Raw genomic sequence first — 22,437 nt, 5'->3', positions numbered from 1 at the left:
AAGGTTATGGAACAAAAAAGTCAAGTGGAAGACCCCAAAAAATTTCATCAGCACTGAGCCGGAGGATCCAATTGGCTGTCCGTCAAGACATTGGACGATCTTCGACCCAAATTAAGGACCTTACTGGTGCTGACTGCAGCCCCATAACCATCAGATGGCATCTGAGACTGAAGGGCTTCAAAAACAAAAAAAATGTCTTCAAAGACCTCGTCTCCTTGAACGCCACAGAACTGCTCGTTTGGACTTTGCAAGAGAGCACCAAACATGGGACATTCAAAGGTGGAATAAAGTTTTTTCTCTGATGAGAAAAAATGTAACCTTGATGGTCCTGATGGTTTCCAACATTACTGGCATCACAAGCAGATTCCACCTAAGATGTTTTCTACGCGCCACAGTGGAGGGGGCGCCATAATGGTCTGGGGTGCTTTTTCCTTCAGTGGAACAATGGAGCTTCAGGAAGTGCAGGGGCGTCAAACGGCCACGGGTATGTCCAGATGTTGCAGAGCGCATTCCTCATGACTGAGGGCTCTTGTCTGTGTGGTAACGACTGGATTTTTCAACAGGACAACCCTATAGTACACAATGCCCACAGGACAAGGGACTTCTTCCAGGAGAATAACATCACTCTTTTGGCCCATTCTGCGTGTTCCCCTGATCTAAATCCAATTGACAACCTTTGGGGATGGATGGCAAGGGAAGTTTACAAAAATGGACAACAGTTCAATACATAATACATGGAGAGAAAAAATGCACCAAACAGATATAACACTGACTATGCTGGCAAGACATTAGTAAAGGTATTAAAAGCTGAGACTTTTGCCAATATGTTCCAGTCATGGAGAAATTGGAGCCCAACATGCACCACGTCACGGTTCTCAGCATGGCAAGGGGTCCTAACCGCTGCTCTAACTGTGGTGTGAACACGGTCTAAAGGTGATGTAGTTCAGCCCGCAGCCAAGCTCCCCCACAAATGCCCAGCATGGATACTGAGTAGTACTATGTGAATGGAACCAGGCCGCGAGCCACACCCACACCAGACCATGTGATGGAGGTTACCAGGTGCAAAAAAGTGTTAGAATGCCAAGTAGGGCAAACGCACTCAAATCTAACAAGTCAGAAGCAAAAAAAAACAAAAAATATATAGTGGCAATTCTGGAGGAGCTGCCAAACCCCTGACACTGTGGCGTGTCTTCAATTGGGGGAGCAGCCCGACCGCATGTGGACCGCAATAATCGACTAACCCCAGCAAAATATGCATACAATGGAGGATATCGGCGCGGTCCACATGCACCACAAGAGCAAACTACACAGAATGTAGCAATCATATAATACATGGAGAGAAAAAATGCACCAAAAAGATATAACACTGACTATGCTGGCAAGACATTAGTAAAGGTATTAAAAGCTGAGACTTTTGCCAATATGTTCCAGTCATGGAGATATCGGAGCCCAACATGCACCACGTCATGGTTCTCAGCATGGCAAGGGGTCCTAACCGCTGCTCTAACTGTGGTGTGAACACGGTCTAAAGGTGATGTAGTTCAGCCCACAGCCAAGCTCCCCCACAAATGCCCAGCATGGATACTGAGTAGTACTATGTGAATGGAACCAGGCCGCGAGCCACACCCACACCAGACCATGTGATGGAGGTTACCAGGTGCAAAAAAGTGTTAGAATGCCAAGTAGGGCAAACGCACTCAAATCTAACAAGTCAGAAGCAAAAAAAACAAAAAGATACTGAGTAGTACTATGTGAATGGAACCAGGCCGCGAGCCACACCCACACCAGAACTACATCACCTGCGGGCTGAACTACATCACCTTTAGACCGTGTTCACATCACAGTTAGAGCAGCGGTTAGGACCCCTTGCCATGCTGAGAACCGTGACGTGGTGCATGTTGGGCTCCGATATCTCCATGACTGGAACATATTGGCAAAAGTCTCAGCTTTAATACCTTTACTAATGTCTTGCCAGCATAGTCAGTGTTATATCTGTTTGGTGCATTTTTTCTCTCCGTGTATTATATGAGTGCTACATTCTGTGTAGTTTGCTCTTGTGGTGCATGTGGACCGCGCCGATATCCTCCATTGTATACATATTTTGCTGGGGTTAGTCGATTATTGCGGTCCACATGCGGTCGGGCTGCTCCCCCAATTGAAGACACGCCACAGTGTCAGGGGTTTGGCAGCTCCTCCAGAATTGCCACTATATATATTTTTTGTTTTTTTTGCTTCTGAACAGTTCAAGACAGTAGATGGCCTTCGTGCGGCCGTCTTCACCACTTGGAAAAATGTTCCCACTCACCTCATGGAAACGCTTGCATCAAGCATGCCGAAACGAATTTTTGAAGTGATAAACAATAACGGCGGAGCTACTTATTACTAAGTTCATGTTTGGACGTTAGATTTCTGTTTTGGGGGGTTTAGTTTTTTTTGGGAGGTGTGGTCCTAAACTTTTGATCAGCTGAAAAACAGCCTGTTTCAGTTTATTCATTGTTTTAATTAAATTGAATGCTCAAAAAGTGTTTTGTCTCACTCCCATTTCTTCTTGTTGCATGTTAAAGCGCTCTACTTGTAACCTTGTAAAGATCCAGCCAGGCTAAATTTGATTTTTTGCCATTTTTCAAGTGGTCTTAAACTTTTGATCAGGACTGTATATACATACATATATATATATATATATATATATATATATACATATATATATATATATATGTGTGTGTGTGTATATATATATATATATATATATTATTTCACACATATATATATATATATATATATATATACAGTACAGACCAAAAGTTTGGACACACCTTCTCATTCAAAGAGTTTTCTTTATTTTCAAGACTATGAAGGCATCAAAACTATGAATTAACACATATGGAATTATATACATAACAAACAAGTCTGAAACAACAGAAAATATGTCATATTCTAGGTTCTTCAAAGTAGCCACCTTTTGCTTTGATTACTGCTTTGCACACTCTTGGCATTCTCTTGATAAGCTTCAAGCGGTAGTCACCTTAAATGGTCTTCCAACAGTCTTGAAGGAGTTCCCAGAGATGCTTAGCACTTGTTGGGCCTTTTGCCTTCACTCTGCGGTCCAGCTCACCCCAAACCATCTCGATTGGGTTCAGGTCCGGTGACTGTGGAGGCCAGGTCATCTGGCGCAGCACCCCATCACTCTCCTTCATGGTCAAATAGCCCTTACTTTCAAAGTTTTCCCAATTTTTCGGCTGACTGACTGACCTTCATTTCTTAAAGTAATGATGGCCACTCACTTTTCTTTACTTAGCTGCTTTTTTCTTGCTATAATACAAGTTCTAACAGTCTATTCAGTAGGACTATCAGCTGTGTATCCACCTGACTTCTCCTCAACGCAACTGATGGTCCCAACCCCATTTATAAGGCAAGAAATCCCACTTATTAAACCTGACAGGGCACACCTGTGAAGTGAAAACTATTTCAAGTGACTACCTCTTGAAGCTCATCAAGAGAATGCTAAGAGTGTGCAAAGCAGTAATCAACGCAAAAGGTGGCTACTTTGAAGAACCTAGAATATGACACATTTATCATTGTTTCACACTTGTTTGTTATGTATATAATTCCACATGTGTTAATTCATAGTTTTGATGCCTTCAGTGGGAATCTACAATTTTCATAGTCATGAAAATAAAGAAAACTCTTTAAATGAGAAGGTGTGTCCAAACTTTTGGTCTGTACTGTATATATATACATATATATATATATATATATATATATATACACTCACCTAAAGAATTATTAGGAACACCATACTAATACGGTGTTGGACCCCCTTTTGCCTTCAGAACTGCCTTAATTCTACGTGGCATTGATTCAACAAGGTGCTGATAGCATTCTTTTGAAATGTTGCCCCATATTGATAGGATAGTATCTTACAGTTGATGGAGATTTGAGGGAAGCACATCCAGGGCACGAAGCTCCCGTTCTACCACATCACAAAGATGCTCTATTGGGTTGAGATCTGGTGACTGTGGGGGCCATTTTAGTACAGTGAACTCATTGTCATGTTCAAGAAACTAATTTGAAATGATTCAAGCTTTGTGACATGGTGCATTATCCTGCTGGAAGTAGCCATCAGGGGATGGGCACATGGTGGTCATGAAGGGATGGACATGGTCAGAAACAATGCTCAGGTAGCCCGTGGCATTTAAACAATGGCAAATTGGCACTAAGGGGCCTAAAGTGTTCCCAGAAAACATCCCCCACACCATTACACCACCACCACCAGTCTGCACAGTGGTAACAAGGCATGATGGATACATGTTCTCATTCTGTTTACGCCAAATTCGGACTCATCAGACCAGGCAACATTTTTCCAGTCTTCAACAGTCCAATTTTAGTGAGCTCGTGCAAATTGCAGCCTCTTTTTCCTATTTGTAGTGGAGATGAGTGGTACCCGGTGGGGTCTTCTGCTGTTGTAGACCATTTGCCTCAAGGTTGTGCGTGTTGTGGCTTCACAAATGCTTTGTTGCATACCTCGGTTGTAACGAGTGGTTATTTCAGTCAACGTTGCTCTTCTATCAGCTTGAATCAGTCGGACCATTCTCCTCTGACCTCTAGCATTAACAAGGCATTTTCGCCCACAGGACTGCCGCATACTGGATGTTTTTCCCTTTTCACACCATTCTTTGTAAATCCTAGAAATGGTTGTGCGTGAAAATCCCAGTAACTGAGCAGATTGGGAAATACTCAGACCGGCCCGTCTGGCACCAACAACCATGCCACGCTCAAAATTGCTTAAATCACCTTTCTTTCTCATTCTGACATTCAGTTTGGAGTTCAGGAGATTATCTTGACCAGGACCACAACCCTACTTGCATTGAGGCAACTGCATGTGATTGGTTGACTGGAGAATCGCATTAATGAGTAATAGAACAGGTTCTAATAATTCTTTAGGTGAGTGTATATGCATATATATATTATATACTTTACATAAATTTTTTAGAATACATCTTTTAGATATATTTGTTTGATACTTTTTAGATGCTTTTCTATATGTATTTTTATATACGAGTTAAAACTATATTTATTTATTTATTTATTCATATATTTATCAATCTATTATAGTTTATTATGTCTCACCAATGGACATAGCACACCAAATAATAAAGTTCATTAGACCCTTGGTCATGATGTCCAACAATACAGAAAAAAATCCAAGTACCCCATGCCACGCTCAAAATTGCTTAAATCACCTTTCTTTACAATTCTGACATTCAGTTTGGAGTTCAGGAGATTGTCTTGACCAGGACCACAACCCTACATGCATTGAAGCAACTGCCATGTGATTGGTTGACTAGAGAATCGCATTAATGAAAAATAGAACAGGTGTTCCTAATAATTCTTTAGGTGAGAAAGTATATATATATATATCGCACACACATGGTTCCCGGACCAGGAACAGTAAACTAAAAATGATGAAAAGAGGGCAGCACTCTGGTCTTGCGGTGAAAATATGGTGATGTTTATTACACCCAAAAGCAATGCGGCATTTCAGCTCTCTCAATGGAGCCTTTGTCAAGCATGACAAAGGCTCCATTGAAAGAGCTGAAATGCCGCATTGCTTTTGGGTGTAATAAACATCACCTTTTTTTCACCACAAGGAGCGGGCAAGCAAGCGTCCTTCTCTCAGTGTGCCTGTGCCGAATGAGGACCGGTACGGCACAGGCGCGGGATTTCATGGGCAGACAGGGCCAGCGGGAGGAGGAGAGCGCTCATTGGCCCTGTCTATCAAGTGGAGGAAGGGGCGTGTTTATAGTCCGAGGATGCGGCGGCTACCAGCAAGTAACCATCCAACTTGCTGGTACTGAAGTAACTAGCATATTATAAAAGTATGATTTTTAAAGAAATTACAGCACAGAGAGAGGTAACAGTGATATATATGGACTCAACTGACATTAGCAAATAGCTAATGTCCGATACTGAAAATTGCTAAATGTGGGTTGACAGAAGCCCTTTAAGAGGATGGCTGGATGTGTCTTGGACTCCTATTCTTTACGACATACAATAGACAACCACACAACGGCTATATTCCACAAGCCACGTATGTGCAAGTCATCAATCTATCTATGAGACAGATAACAGGCTTAGTCAGCATACCTTACAATAGCAGGTTTTTGCACTATGAGACATTCCAAACCAGCCCTCATCTGACTGAGAGTCACTAAGCCTCAAAGTTACTTCAGATATGTTGGATGGCTTGGGTGGACCTGCGCACCTAGCTACATATCATTAGGGAAACTAAAAGTTTTCTGATTGTCATAATATTCAATAACCTTTCTATACAGTTTTGTCATGTAAAAACTCATTTGCATAAACATGGGCATATAGGAAAGACATACAAATGAGCAGAATATGCCTTGTTTTTCAGCTGTAAAACCATTTGCATGGAAAATTTGCGATCTGCACTACACATAAACAGCGTTATCTATTGGTTTCATAGTCTTTTGACAAGAGTAATAGTCTCTTGTCATAAGACTATGAAACCAATAGTTGGTTGGTTGAGTCATGAACAGCGCCATCTATTGGTTTCATAGTCTTATGAAAAGATTATTAGTGAAGCCTTTTGCATGGAAAATGTGCGATAAAAATTTGCTATTAGAATATTTGCGATCTACACTACTTATGAACAGCGCCATCTATTGGATTCATAGTCTTGTCATAAGACTATGAAACCAATAGATGGCGCTGTTCATGAGTCATTACAAGCAGGGCAATAGTCTTCAGAAACACCCTGTGTAAAGGATAGCAGCAATCCGATATACACCTCAGTGTTAGCGCAGGCTATTATAGGCTGAGTTCTACACGGTGTGTGGATTCTGTTGAGCAGTGTGTCTCACTTACTAGCGCCCCAACAATATTAACAGCGCCATCTACTGGTTTCATAGTCTTATGACAAGACTATTACTCTTGTCATAAGACTATGAAACCAATAGATGGCTCTGTTCATGAGTAGTGTAGATCACGGATTTTCCATGCAAATGGTTTTTCTGCTGAAAAACAAGGCAGATTTGCATGTCTTTCTCATATGTTTATGCAAATTAGTTTGTACATGACAAAACTGTATAGAAAGGTTGTTGAATATTATGTTAGGACAATTAGAAAACTTTTTGTCTCCCAAATGATATTGATCTAAGTGCGCAGGTCCACCCAAGCCATCCAACATATCTGAAGTAACTTTAAGGCTTACTGGCTCTTAGTCAGATGAGAGCTGGTTTGGAATGTCTCATAGTGCACAAGACTGCCATTGTAAGGTATCCTGACTAAGCCTGTTATCTGTCTCATGGATGGATTGATGGCTTGCACATTATGGCTTTTGGCATATAGCCTTTGTGTGGTTGTCTATTTTGTGTAGTAGGTAACAGGAATCCAAGATGCATCCAGCCATCCTCTTAATGCTGTTTTCAAACCATTTTGATGGGGTTTGCATCAATTTCTAACCTTTTTTTGTGAACCAGACACCTTCTCTTCTTCAGAGCAGGGGGTGCCTGGTTTGATGCTCGGGTCTTACATTGACTTTAATTGTATTAAATTGTACTCGAGCACCCACAGTATTCGGCCGAGCACTCGGGTGTAACAACAGTTCGGTCGAGCATCCTCTCTCCACACTATTAGTGAGCACTTCTCCTTTGCTGCGATAATATAAAATAGTACACTGGATGTCGGGTGGCTACGTATCTAGGGGACCGTTAACCGTAAGATCAAACAAGCCAATGTGTAGCGGGTGGATAGAGCAAACAAGTAAAAGTATATGGGTAAAATTTGTATACAAAGATTCATGTATCATATAAATACTAGAGTATCGTATACTTTTTACTTACTTCACGAGGGGAGTGGTTTACCAGGATAATCATAATACGCCTGTAAACCTAACACCCCCCAGCCTGGATCGCTTCTAGAATCTTACAAGATGAAGGCAGCCAATCACAAAGGTGCTTCTGTTCACTTGTCTTTATTAAGGTAAATATCCGGCTCAACGCGTTTCAGTATAGGCACGTCCCTTCATCAGGAGCAATGGTATATTGTCTGTAGGTGTGGGGTATTTATACCCTGAAGGTAATGACAAAAAGACCGCCAAACTAAAGTGCCGAATTTCTCTGCCTTCTGGAAGCGGAAATGCCCGCTTGTGTGCATGAGCGGAAGGGTGCGTCTCTGTAGCCGATTCGTGTCAGTCTGGAATGCAGCGAGATTCCGTGTGCATGCCCAGTAGCGCTTCTCCCAGGAACGGCTCGGCGGCCTGTGCGCCGGTCCGGAAGTTGGATTTCCATGGTGGTGTGTTCCAAGCTGGAACGGAAGGTCTTTTTCCGGCTCATACGATTTCCCAGGTTGTTCTGTCTCAGTTTATTCTGTGTTTCTCAGGGTAATGTTTTTCTTTTTTTATTCGTTAGTGGGGCAAGTAAAAGAGCCTCTTGCATAAAAAAGTCATTGTGGTGTCTTTTCGTTGTTTTGTTTAAAAAATAAAGAATAAAAATAGGAATAAATGAATAAGATAAATTAAATAAAATAAATGACCTGAGGGTGGATATATTATTATTTGCATTGTCATTTTCATATTGTTCATATTTATTGTTATATTTGGATATATAGGGTTTTTGTCTTCATGTGGAAATGCAGCTATTGGTCATGGGGTCTAAACATATTATAATAGAGAGGGATATATAGTAGTAGGATATATAGTAGGATCGGGGTCTGATGTGGAGATGCAGCTGTTGTTCATGGGGTCTAGACATATTATAATAGGATCGGGGTCTAATGTGGTGTTGGAGGGTTAGGTTGGGGTACTTGGATTTTTTTCTGTATTGTTGGACATCATGACCAAGGGTCTAATGAACTTTATTATTTGGTGTGCTATGTCCATTGGTGAGACATAATAAACTATAATAGATTGATAAATATATGAATAAATAAATAAATATAGTTTTAACTCGTATATAAAAATACATATAGAAAAGCATCTAAAAAGTATCAAACAAATGTATCTAAAAGATGTATTCTAAAAAATGTATGTAAAGTATATAATATATATATGTATATACACTCACCTAAAGAATTATTAGAACCTGTTCTATTTCTCATTAATGCGATTCTCCAGTCAACCAATCACATGCAGTTGCCTCAATGCAAGTAGGGTTGTGGTCCTGGTCAAGATAATCTCCTGAACTCCAAACTGAATGTCAGAATGAGAAAGAAAGGTGATTTAAGCAATTTTGAGCGTGGCATGGTTGTTGGTGCCAGACGGGCCGGTCTGAGTATTTCACAATCTGCTCAGTCACTTTGATTTTCACGCACAACCATTTCTAGGGTTTACAAAGAATGGTGTGAAAAGGGAAAAACATCCAGTATGCAGCAGTCCTGTGTGTTACAACCGAGGTATGCAGCAAAGCATTTGTGAAGCCACAGCACGCACAACCTTGAGGCGGATGGGCTACAACAGCAGAAGACCCCATCGAGTACTACTCATCTCCACTACAAATAGGAAAAAGATTCTACAATTTGCACAAGCTCACCAAAACTGGACTGTTGAAGACTGGAAAAATGTTGCCTGGTCTGATGAGTCTCGATTTCTGTTGAGACATTCAAATGGTAGAGTCTGAATTAGGCATAAACAGAGTGAGAACATGTAATCCTTCCTCTGATGGCTACTTCCAGCAGGATAATTCACCATGTCACAAAGCTTGAATCATTTCAAATTGGTTTCTTGAACATGACAATGAGTTCGCTGTACTAAAATGGCCCCCACAGTCACCAGATCTTAACCCAATATAGCATCTTTGGGATGTGGTGGAACGGGAGCTTCGTGCCCTGGATGTGCATCCCTCAAATTTCCATCAACTGCAAGATGCTATCCTATCAATATGGGCCAACATTTCTAAAGAATGCTATCAGCACCTCTCTGATGGTATAGGGTTGCATGATTGCGTGTGGCATGGGCAGCTTGCATGTCTGGAAAGGCACCATCAATGCAGAAAAATATATTCAGGTTCTAGAACAACATATGCTCCCATCCAGACGTCATCTCTTTCAGGGAAGACCCTGCATTTTTCAACAAGATAATGCCAGACCACATTCTGCATCAATCACAACATCATGGCTGCGTAGGAGAAGGATCCGGGTACTGAAATGGCCAGTCTGCAGTCCAGATCTTTCACCTATAGAGAACATTTGGCGCATCATAAAGAGGAAGGTGCAACAAAGAAGGCCCAAGACGATTGAACAGTTAGAGGCCTGTATTAGACAAGAATGGGAGAGCATATACTTATATAATGAGAGATAACTCATGTAGTGAGAGATAACTGCATTTACAGCTAGAGACAGCTTATATAAGTATATGCTGGCCTAGATATATTTTACATGCAGAATTTCACACGATAATTGTAGAATACTAAAGTATCTGCCATCTGTGACCATAGTGTTTGTTGTGGACTGTTCTCTGCAGGCACTCTACATGGTCTCTACATCTATGTATTTTTGTCTATGTTTTTATGTCTAAATAAAGATTTATTTTATTGGGTATTAAACAGTACCAGCTCTCTTCTGTTGATATATATATATATATATATATATATATATATATAAAGAAAAAAGGCGGCACTGGCTCAACAAGGAAAAAGCGGGTGCACGTCTCAGAGGGAATGGAATGATTTCCCTATTGAAAATAACAAGAAAAATGAGCGGCACTCCAAGTAGTAAAGTGATGAATCCTAATATATATATATATATATATATATATATATATATATACACATGCATATATATAGCATCTAAAAAAGGATATGTAAGATATCTTATGTATGTATGCATACAATAAACACATAGAAGTGTATATAGAATATATAATCTATATATATATATATATATATATATATATATATGTATAGGGGTATAGGGGAGAAGGGGAGATTGGTGAGAATATAGCAAGGAGTGACATCTTGTTGAGATCTGAATTCTAACTGATTGTAACTGCAGTGTGGGTGTTTAGTAATTGGCGTGTTCAAGTGTTTCGTTCAAACCAAATGGGGTGAGGGTATTGAGCTGATATATCCAGAACATCTCCTTCCAACAAGGTTGTTGGAAGGAGGGGGATTGTTCCAATGGAATTACTTTAAGATCCCAGGGATTGCCCTGATGTAGCAAGGAAAAATGGCAAGATACACTATGTGTTAGATTTTTTCTTTTTATGTTTGATCTGTGCTCGTTCATCCGCTCTCTAAGGGTTTGAGTGGTGCGGCCTACATTATATAGGTTGCAAGGGCATTGAAGCAAATGGATAATATTTTTGCGCATGTCATTGATTGTTGGAATATAAATTTCCCTATGGGGTGTGACATTTTAATTTCCCTTTCTGCTGTTTTTATCATTTGGCAACATTAGCATTTTTTGTGCCTCATTTAGAGAAGCCCTTAAATTCTGGTGGTTTTTTGTTTGTCTGTTCTGTTTTTTTGAGGCCTTGTTTTTTCGGGCATGATGGGGCCAGAATATTTTTTGGGGTTTTCGCTCTCCGAAAGGTAAGTTTGGGCATTTTTGGTATTTCTTTGCCTAATATAGGGTCTTTTAGTAATACAGACCAGTGTTTTGTTAAAATCTGTCTGATTGTTTGGTGGTTTTGATTGTACCTTGTTATTAGACCGGGTCTGAAGGGGTTTCTTTCTGTTTTGTGTCTTTTGCTTTGGGTGGGAGACTCTGTTTCTGGTCTATTTGTGAAATTTTCTTTTTTGAGTCCTTAATGAGCAGTGGGGGATATCCCTTTTCTATGAACCTTTTGCTCGGGGTCTCTAGTTGTATTTTCATAGTGTCAGTGTTTGTACAGCTGCGTTTTATTCATTTTATCTGGCTAAAAGGTATGTTAGTTTTCCATTTATGGTAGTGACAATTGTTGAAATCTAAAAAGCTATTTGCGTCTACATTTTTTAAGTGTGTGCTGGTGGAAATAATGTTATCTTTACTGTTGAGATGAAGGTCTAGGAAAACTGCATTTTTTGGGTTGGACTCTAGTGTTAGGTTTAGGTTCCAATCATTTTTATTGAGTGTGTCGATAAATGTTCTAAGGTCATAATTGTTTCCCTGCCAAGTGAAGATGATGTCATCAATATATCTTTTATAAAATTTGATGTTGGGGTGTTTTAGTAGGCCATGTTGGTCCTCAAAAGCACCCATAAACAGATTTGCATATGATGGTGCAAATTTAGTGCCAATTGCTGTTCCTTTTGTTTGGATATAAAATTTCTCTTTGTAGATAAAGTAGTTGTGGCATAGCATGAACTCTATAGATCTGAGGATGAAATCTTTTTGTGTGGGTGACATGATGGTATCGGCGTCTAGAAATATTTTAGTGGATTTCAGGCCTAATGAGTGTATGATGTTGCTATAGAGCAGGCATCCTCAAACTGCGGCCCTCCAGCTGTGACAAAACTACAACTCCCAGCATGCCTGAACAGCCTACAGGTATCGGCCTACAGCAGGGCATTGTGGGAGTTGTAGTTTGACAACAGCTGGAGTGCCGCAGTTTGAGGATGCCTGCTATAGAGTGATGTTACATATAGCGTGGCCCAAATGAAATCATCCTGCCAAGTTACATATCTAAGGCTCTGGATGAGATGTGCTGAATCTTTCAAGTGAGATGGTAGGGTAAACACATATCTTTGGAGGATGCCATCAATGTATTCAGATAAATTAGAAGTTAGGGAGTCTATGCCCGAAATTATAGGTCTACCAGGGGGGTCTTTCATGGATTTTTTTATTTTGGGGAGAAAGTAAAAGCGTGCAGTGGCTGGATGTGTTATTTTTAGGTATTTTTGTTCTTTTTTATGTAGGATTCCTAGAGACGATTCCTGATCTATAAGGTCATGAAGTTGGGTCCTATAATTTTTAGTGGGATCTTCTGTGAGAGGTCTGTAGTAGTTTACGTCTGATAGGATTCTTTGGGCTTCTTTTAAATATTGGCTAGTGACGAGGACGACTATCCCTCCTCCTTTGTCGGCATTTTTTATAATAATATTTGTGTTATTTTTAGGCTTTTTAATGCTCTTTTCTGATTGCTGTTTAGGTTCTCTGGTGCAGGTTTGTGGGGTATTGATTTGGATTTTTTTTATTTATTGTTGTTCTCTTCTCCTTTTATAGCTGGTCTTTCATTGAGGGAAATGCACACCAAATAATAAAGTACATTAGACCCTTGGTCATGATGTCCAACAATACAGATAGAATCCAAGTCCCCCAACCTAACCCTCCGACATCACATTAGACCCCGATCCTATTATATAACCCTCTACATATCTCTATTATAGCATATCTCTATTATAATATGTCTAGACCCCATGACCAACAGCTGCATCTCCACATCAGACCCCGATCCTACACTATATCCTACTACTATATATCCCTCTCTATTATAGCATAAATCTATTATAATATGTTTAGACCCCATGACCAATAGCTGCATTTCCACATGAAGACAAAAACCCCATATATCCAAATATAACTAAAAATATGAACAATATGAAAATGAGAATAGCGATGCAAATAATAATATATCCACCCTCAGGTCATTTAATTTATTTCATTTATTTTATTATTTTATTCCTATTTTTATTCTTTATTTTTTAAACAAAACAATGAAAAGACATCACAATGACTTTTTTTATGCAAGAGGTTCTTTTGCATGTGCCATTAACGAATAATAAAAAAAAAAAAACATTACCCCGAGAAACACAGAATAAACTGAGCTGGAAAAAGCTTGGAACGCACCACCATGGAAATCCAACTTCCAGACCAGCGCACAGGCCGCCGAGTCATTCCTGGGAGAAGCGCTACTGGGCATGCGCACGGAGTCACGCTGCATTCCAGACTGACACGCATCGGCTACAGAGACTCACCCTAGTATTTATATGATACATGTATATTTTTATACAAATTTTACCCATATGCTTTTACTTGTTTGCTCTATCCACCCGCTACACATTAGCTTGTTTGATCTTACGGTTAACGGTCCCCTAGATACGTAGACACCCGACATCCAGTGTACTATTTTATATTAGCATATTTTATACCAGTATATCTTATACCAAAATTACTTTATCCCTACCAATCACTATTGGTGCTCGCAACGGGTTTCCAGGAATAGGCGACCAACACCCACCAATCCTCCTATTTCCTTCTACCCCACTTATCCTACACATGCGGACACACTAGTCTGCTTGACAAACCCTTGATCAGCCTATCCACCATTTTTCCTTCTCCACAATTACTCCTACAACCCCCTGGCTCTTTAAGTTTTTCAGATTCACTGGAGTCATTTCCATATCAATGATTTAAAAAAACTAAAAAAAAAAAGAAATAAATCGGATTTTATTTTATGTAAAATGCTTTTTGAGGAAAATATATTACCATCCAAAGGTTATTCCATCATGAAATAAAGATTAGTTTTTAAATTATGTAAAATAAGGCTACTTTCACACTAGCGTTCGAGCAGATGCGTTCTGAACGGATCCGCCTATATAATGCAGACGGTGGCTCCGTTCAGAACGGATCCGTCTGCATTATATTGTCAAAAAAATGTCTAAGTAGCATAGTAACATAGTAACATAGTACATAAGGCCGAAAAAAGACATTTGTCCATCCAGTTCGGCCTGTTATCCTGCAAGTTGATCCACAGGAAGGCAAAAAAAAAAAAAAAAACTTCCTTCCTGACTCCAATCAGGCAATCAGAATAACTCCCTGGATCAACGACCCCTCTCTAGTAGCTATAGCCTGTAATATTATTAAGCTCCAGAAATACGTCCAGGCCCCTCTTAAATTCCTTTATTGTACTCACCATCACCACCTCCTCAGGCAGAGAGTTCCATAGTCTGACTGCTCTTACCGTAAAGAATCCTTTTCTATGTTTGTGTACAAACCTTCTTTCCTCCAGACGCAGAGGATGTCCCCTCGTCACAGTCACAGTCCTGGGGATAAATAGATGATGGGATAGATCTCTGTACTGACCCCTGATATATTTATACATATTAATTAGATCTCCCCTCAGTCGTCTTTTTTCTAAAGTGAATAACCCTAATTTTGATAATCTTTCAGGGTACTGTAGTTGCCCCATTCCAGTTATTACTTTAGTTGCCCTCCTCTGGACCTTCTCCAGCTCTGCTATGTCTGCCTTGTTTACAGGAGCCCAGAACTGTACACAGTACTCCATGTGTGGTCTGACTAGCGATTTGTAAAGTGGTAGGACTATGTTCTTATCACGGGAATCTATGCCCCTTCTGATGCAACCCATTATCTTGTTGGCCTTGGCAGCAGCTGCCTGACACTGGTTTTTGCAGCTTAGTTTGCTGTTTATTAAAATTCCTAGGTCCTTTTCCATGTCAGTGTTACCGAGTGTTTTACCATTTAGTATGTACGGGTGACTTGCATCATTCCTTCCCATGTGCATAACTTTACATTAATCAGTGTTAAACCTCATCTGCCACTTATCTGCCCAAGCCTCCAATCTATCCAGATCCCTCTGTAATAGTATACTGTCCTCATCAGTGTAAATTACTTTACACAGTTTAGTGTCATCTGCGAAAATTGATACTTTACTATGCAAGCCTTCTACAAGATCATTAATAAATATATTGAAGAGAATAGGGCCCAATACTGACCCCTGAGGTACTCCACTAGTGACAGTGACCCAATCTGAGTGTGTACCGTTAATAACCACCCTCTGTTTTCTATCACTGAGGCAGTTACTTACCCACATACAGATGTTTTCTCCCAGTCTGAGCATTCTCATTTTATATACTAACCTTTTATGTGGTACAGTGTCAAATGCTTTGGAGAAGTCCAGATATACGACATCCATTGATTCGCCGCTGTCAAGTCTAGAACTTACCTCCTCATAGAAACTGATTAAATTAGTCTGACATGACCGATCCCTCACGAAGCCATGCTGATATGGCGCTATTTGCTTATTTCCGTTGAGATGCTCTAATATAGCATCTCTCAGAAAACCTTCAAACAGTTTACCCACAACAGATGTTAAACTTACCGGCCTATAGTTTCCAGGGTCTGTTTTTGGCCCCTTTTTGAATATTGGAACCACATATGCATGCGCCAATCCTGTGGGACATTCCCTGTCAGTATAGAGTCTGCAAATATCAGAAATAAGGGTCTGGCTATGACATTACTTAATTCCTTTAGGATACGGGGGTGTATGTCATCCGGTCCTGGCGATTTGTCTATTTTAATCTTTTTAAGTCGCTGATGTACTTCTTCCTGGGTCAGACAGGACACTTTTAATGGGAAATTTATTTTTGCATTCTGCATGTCATCTGACAATTTATTTTCCTTCATTTATACTTTTTAACATTTATATAATTGAAGAACATTTTAGGGTTAGTTTTACTCTCTTTGGCAATTAATCTCTCGGTCTCTAGTTTGGCCGCTTTTATTTGTTTTTTACATGTTCTATTTTTTTCCTTATAGTTTTTCAGTGCTTCCGTGCTCCCCTCCTGTTTCAGTGAATTATATGCTTTCTTTTTGTCATTTATTGCTTTCTTTACAGTTCTATTTATCCACATTGGTTTATTTTTGTTCCTTAACCTTTTATTACCATACGGTGTGTACCTGTCACAATGAGATTTTAGGATGTTTTTAAAGATATCCCATTTTGTGGCTGTATTTTTATTTTTGAGGACTTTGTCCCAGTTAGTTTGGCCTATGGCCTCTCTTAGTTGGCTAAATTTAGCTTTTTTGAAGTTTGGTATTTTTGTTCCTCCCTCTAGAAACGCTCTTTTGAATGATAATTGGAAGGTTATTACTTTGTGGTCACTATTTCCCAGGTGTCCCCCAACCTGCACGTCTGTTGTTCTGTCCGGCCTATTGGTTAATAATAAGTCCAGTATGGCCGTCCCTCTAGTCGGAACCTGAACCAGTTGGGAGAGGTAATTGTCTTTGGTTATTGCCAAGAACCTGTTTCCCTTATGAGATATACAAGTTTCAGTTTCACAGTCTATATCTGGGTAGTTGAAGTCCCCCATAATAACCACCTCATTATGATTTGCCGCCTCGTCGATCTCGTTTATTAGTAGATTTTCTGTGGACTCTGGTATATTAGGTGGTTTATAGTAAACTCCTATTAGTAATTTATTGTTGTTTTTAGCTCCATGTATCTCTACCCACACTGACTCCACATGTTCATGTCCCTCAAGTGTGAAATTAGCCTGAACGGATCCGTCCAGACTTTTACATTGAAAGTCAATGGGGGACCCCATGGGGGACGCAAGCAGCATTCAGGTGTCTGCCTGCTGAGCGGAGCGGAGGCTGAACGCCGCCAGACTGATGCATTCTGAGCGGATCCGCGTCCACTTAGAATGCATTGGGGCTGGACGGAAGCGTTCGGGTCCGCTTGTGAGCCCCTTCAAACGGAGCTCACAAGCGGACAGCCGAACGCTAGTGTGAAAGTAGCCTTAGGCTGTATATGTTTAATTTTTTGGGTAAATAAATTCCATTAATCCATTCACAATGTCATGCTCTTCCAGAGGTTTTTGTAAGATGATTGGGCAGTTTATCTGCCTACAAGATATTATTACAGATGCTTAGTTTACTTTTGCAGTTCTGAAAACTGAATTTGACTCAGCAGAGATCACATGCCTCTTTTTCACAGCAAAAATGTTACAACATGAACAGAGTTGAGAAAAAGACCTTAATCCTAACTTCTACAAACCTATGAAAACAGAATCAACCTAATCAAACTAATATGAAAAGTTGTTATTCTAAAAATCTTCATCTACTTACATATTATAAGTTATACCAGCAAGAATTAGTCTTTATGTAGAAAACTATGATTTAAATCAAGCCTTACTGACTAGTGATTTAAATCCACCCTGTTTCCATCAGATCCGACTAACCCTCAAACCCTCTTTCTTCTTTTATACCGATTGTAGGATGGACAGCACATGAACTGAACACTGGCATTACATGTGCAAAAAAAACAATTTTTTTTTTATTGACCACACATGTCATCCATGTGGTGTGCATTTTTCTCACAGACCCATGCACTCAAATGGACAAGTCTTGGACAAAATGCAGCCCAAAATAATATTTGCTGCAAATATATTTTCTAAGTCAGACAGGTGGATTGGCCTGTTGACTATAATCAACAAAGTTTAATTTTAATAATGGCTTTGGATTGGTACACAAATAATACTTCTAATTGGTTAGAACTGAATCCATCTATTGATTGGTTAGTATTTTACAAGTTTTGCTTTTCAAAGAATGTGTTTAACTGCTGAGTTAGGCCGAATGCACATGGCCGTGTTTGATGGCCGTGAGCGGTCCGTGGAACCACGGACTGGATTCCTGCTGAGAGCAGGAGCGCACGGCGTCATTGGTTGCTATGACGCCGTGCGCTCCCTGCTGCTGCCACAGTACGGTAATACACTGGTATAGATCATACCAGTGTATCACTGTATTGCGGCGGCAGCAGGGAGAGCACGGCGTCATAGCAACCAATGACGCCGTGCGCTCCTGCTCTCAGCAGGAATGTGCATGAGCCCTTAGGTTTATTGGCAAGAAATGCATATTTGGTTATTAGCACGTACATACACTTATCTTATCTTAACACACACGGCTAAACTTCTATAGTTTTTGCTCATGTCATCTTGTTTTTTCAGTTGTAAGCTGTCGACATTTTCTATTGCGCACACAGAGAAATGGAAACATAAAATCCTTTATAATATCCACTTTCAGAAAAGATGGATAATTTCTTTAACATTTCCCTTCTCTTTTCAATTTTCTGTGGGTGCTGAAGAATGTCTTCACGTGGTAGACGTTTTGTTCTGAAGGCTTCATTGTATCATGTGTGTGTTGCTAATTACTAACCTGCCTGAACAAACAAATGACCCTTAGACAGACCGTACGTCACAGAGTATACAGATAAGCTGCATAGACCATGCGATGCAAGAATCAATTCCAGTCTGTCTAGTAGTTGTCATTTGACTAAACATATATACATTTTTATTAAAACCACATACGGCAAACAGGCACACACTATCTAAGTGGATGACAACAGCAACTAGGGATACATTGCAGCACAGAAGCTTCAGACTGTCGTATTCAGGGCTGTTGCATCATCTATTTTCATGGGAGGGGATTTCCCCTACTGCAACGAGAAATAAACAACATTAGTAATTTCCAAGCATTAGCAATATAAAAACCAAGCCTATGGGCTTCAGCAAATCAGAGATCATATTGTTGAACCAGACACCTATGGACCCCATCCAAGAGAAGGGGTTCCATCCTTCTTTGGCTATGTCTCTAGCCTCTTATTGCAAATCCTTTACCTTATTCATGTGGGCCTCTATGGGATCATGTGAATCTTCAACCCAGGTGCAGAATTCCTCTCCTATGACAGCACAAGTCCCACCCTCTATAGCTAGGAGGTAGTCTAAGGCCATCCTATTTTGGAGAGCCACTTTCCTGATTTGCGCCAGTTCCTCATTAAGGGCATGGATTAAACTTGTGGTCTCATTAATAATTCCATCCATTATACTGGCATATTTGTTTAATTTATTTGCTAACTCAATTCCCCAACCTGTCCAAGAAGGGAACCACATACAAGCTTTATCTGCTGATGTGAATAGCTCTCGTTTGTTTCTAATCATCCCAAGAAGAGTTTCAGGGGCATTGGTAAGTGAAATGTTTGAGTGTCGTCTGATGGCTGGCACAACTCTTCCTATGGAACAGTTGCCCCATGCCCCCATAGGGAGCCATGAGTAAGCTCTGTTACCACAAATGTAGTATAGTCCTTGTTTCAGGACTTTGGGAATCATCCTGCCGTGACGTCCCAGACATTCCTGAAACCATATCATATTATCATACAATTTGGTCTCACAATTCCATTGGTCCTCGTCCGCTTCTCCTGGACAGGCACACCTGGGAGCACAAGAAGCTTTCATAGTTGGACAGAAACACAAACTATTACAGTTAGTATTCACTATGTCACATGAAGTCTCCCCAAATTCCATATTGAATATCAGAGTAGAATTTCTACAATCTATTTTCCCCCACATACCTATATCTGTGGTAAACTGACAAAGCGGCCCTTTATCTTAGCTATATGTTTCACATACATAGGCCCCAAACATATAGTGGGCGGAGAGATTATACCAGCAATCTCTAAGTATATCCCTTGATCAGAAATAGCATTATGTGAGGTGTGATCTACATCTTTGTGAACATCATAACTATAGTCTGTGAGATTCAAATCATTCGTAGAGATTGGAACACCTATCAGAGGCATTCCCTTGTGGTGAGCGGGGATATGAGAGCATATCCAACAGTCAGTAGTATTCAGCTGCTTGGCAGTCTGCTGATGTAATTGTCAAATGGAATTTGTATGTTTTCCTCCTTTCACCTGCGCACAAAAACATAGAATACAAAGAAACAGGCAAGGCATTACATGCATTGTTATAGTCTACTGATCCATGTTACTCTCATAACTGGTTGGATCCACAACAGTGGGACTGCTTTCCTGTTCGTGACTGTCTGTCTTCAGAAACTTTTTGCAATGACTTGCATGGACCCAGACTGGTCTCCTGTTCAGCTTGACGGCGGTGGGTGCGGTCAGTTGCACCTGATATGGACCGTCAAACCTTGGCTCCAGGGTCTTTCTTACATGCCTCTTCAGGACTACCCAATCTCCAGGAACCAGAGAGTGTGTACCGTCAAGAGAATTAGGATCTGGTATAGAAGAGAAAACACGTGAATGCACCTTTGACAGATGTTCATACAACTCCACCAAATATGAGGTCAGGGTAGAGTAGTCTGCTTGCAACTGCTGTGGAAAATATAACCCTGTCCTTGGTGCAGAACCAAACAAAATTTTAAAAGGACTAAGCTTTTCTTGTCCAGTAGAAGTAGTGCGGATGGCATATAATACTACTGGTAAAGCTTCTACCCAGTTCATAGAACTGCGTGAGTCTAAATACTTTTGTAATTTTAATTTAATTTTCCCATTAAGTCTTTCGACCTTTCCACTGCTTTCCGGGTTATGGGGAGTGTGCAGAGCTTGTGTGATCACTAGGGTCTTCAGTATGTGTCCCATTATCTCCCCAGTGAAGTGAGTCCCTCTGTCTGACTCTATCACCTCTGGAATCCCATATCTGCAGACTACCTCAGACAATATTTTCTTAGCAGTATTTTTGGCCGTAGCCGTAGAATACATCAATGGCTACAAGGACAAACTCATATGTGCCCACTTTGGGTAGCTGTATGTAATCCACCTGCACTCTTTGAAACGGGTACAAGAGTTTGGGAGTGTGTTTCTTGGGGGTCTTTACAAACCGCTCAGGGTTATGTCTGGCACATGTAAGACAACCCTGAGCCAACGTTTCAAAGAGGGTCTGAATTCCAGGGGAAAACCAATGTTCTAACACTAATGCACTCATAGCTCCTTTTGACAAATGAGTAAGGCCATGTGCTAAATTGGCCATCATTGCATACAAACTCCGAGGCAAACATGTTCTGCCATTTACCTGCCAGAGCTCTCCTGTCCTTATGGCCCCCACCTCCATCCATACTTTTTTGCCTTGAGGTGTTATCTGAGCCCGTAATTCCTGCAAGAGCGACAAATCTGGCATAGTTGAAAAAAAAAAAACAATGTCAGGAGCGGCAGACCGGCTCCTTGTTTGGCTGCTTGGTCTGCTTGAGCATTTCCCACAGCTAGCGGATCATCTTGCTTCACATGGGCTGGTACTTTAACAATGGCTACCTCTGTGGGCAACTCTAGGGCCACTATGAGGCTCTGTACTGCTTCTGAATTTTTTATTGGTTTGCCCAATGAAATCAGAAATCCCCTAGTTTTCCAGATAACACCAAAGTCATGTTCTACCCCGAAAGCATATATGGAATCAGTGTAACAATTTATTCTCAGTCCTTTACCCAATGTACATGCATCAGTAAGTGCATTCAACTCCGCCTCCTGTGCGGAAGCTCAGGATGGGAGTGGTTTTTGTATGATTACCTTACCATCTTGGATTACCGCATACCTGGTGACAAAGTGTCCTTGTTCGTCATTCCACCATCTGGAGCCATCTACAAAATACTCAGCATCAGGATTTGTAAATTGTGTTTCAGTAACATTTGGTAACCCTTTTTGTTTCTGCAATCATCAATTCATGACAGTTATGATTTGCAACTGGATCAGACATTTCTACTCCTCCTACTTCCACCTCCTCTTCTAAATCCACTGGCATCAAATTAGCTGGATTTAGAACTGTACATCACTCTAAGGTAATGTGGAGACTGAGTAGTGTCATCTCATCTTTTGTGATTCTGGCTTGAGACAAATGTTTGTTTGGTGGTGTGTAGTAGTTCAGCAACTGAATGTGGTACTTGTAATGTGTTGTAGTACCAAGTCTTCTGTCT

The 22,437-nt window shown here is 40.5% G+C and overlaps 1 protein-coding gene across 1 annotated transcript in view; it reads left to right on the top strand.

Annotated features, from left to right (window-relative positions):
• SLC29A4 (solute carrier family 29 member 4) overlaps positions 1 to 22,437 on the top strand; it is an 889,038-nt gene that overhangs the window by 675,095 nt on the left and 191,506 nt on the right. The window contains exon 11 of the mRNA XM_044304489.1: positions 8,632 to 8,664. Within this exon, the coding sequence (XP_044160424.1) occupies positions 8,632 to 8,664 (33 nt within the window). The remainder of the gene's footprint in view (positions 1 to 8,631; positions 8,665 to 22,437) is intronic.

Source organism: Bufo gargarizans, chromosome 8 (genome assembly GCF_014858855.1).
Source record: "Bufo gargarizans isolate SCDJY-AF-19 chromosome 8, ASM1485885v1, whole genome shotgun sequence".
NCBI lineage: Eukaryota > Metazoa > Chordata > Amphibia > Anura > Bufonidae > Bufo > Bufo gargarizans.
The sequence above is the reverse complement of the archived record's forward strand: the minus strand, read 5'-3'. Positions and strand labels throughout refer to the sequence as shown.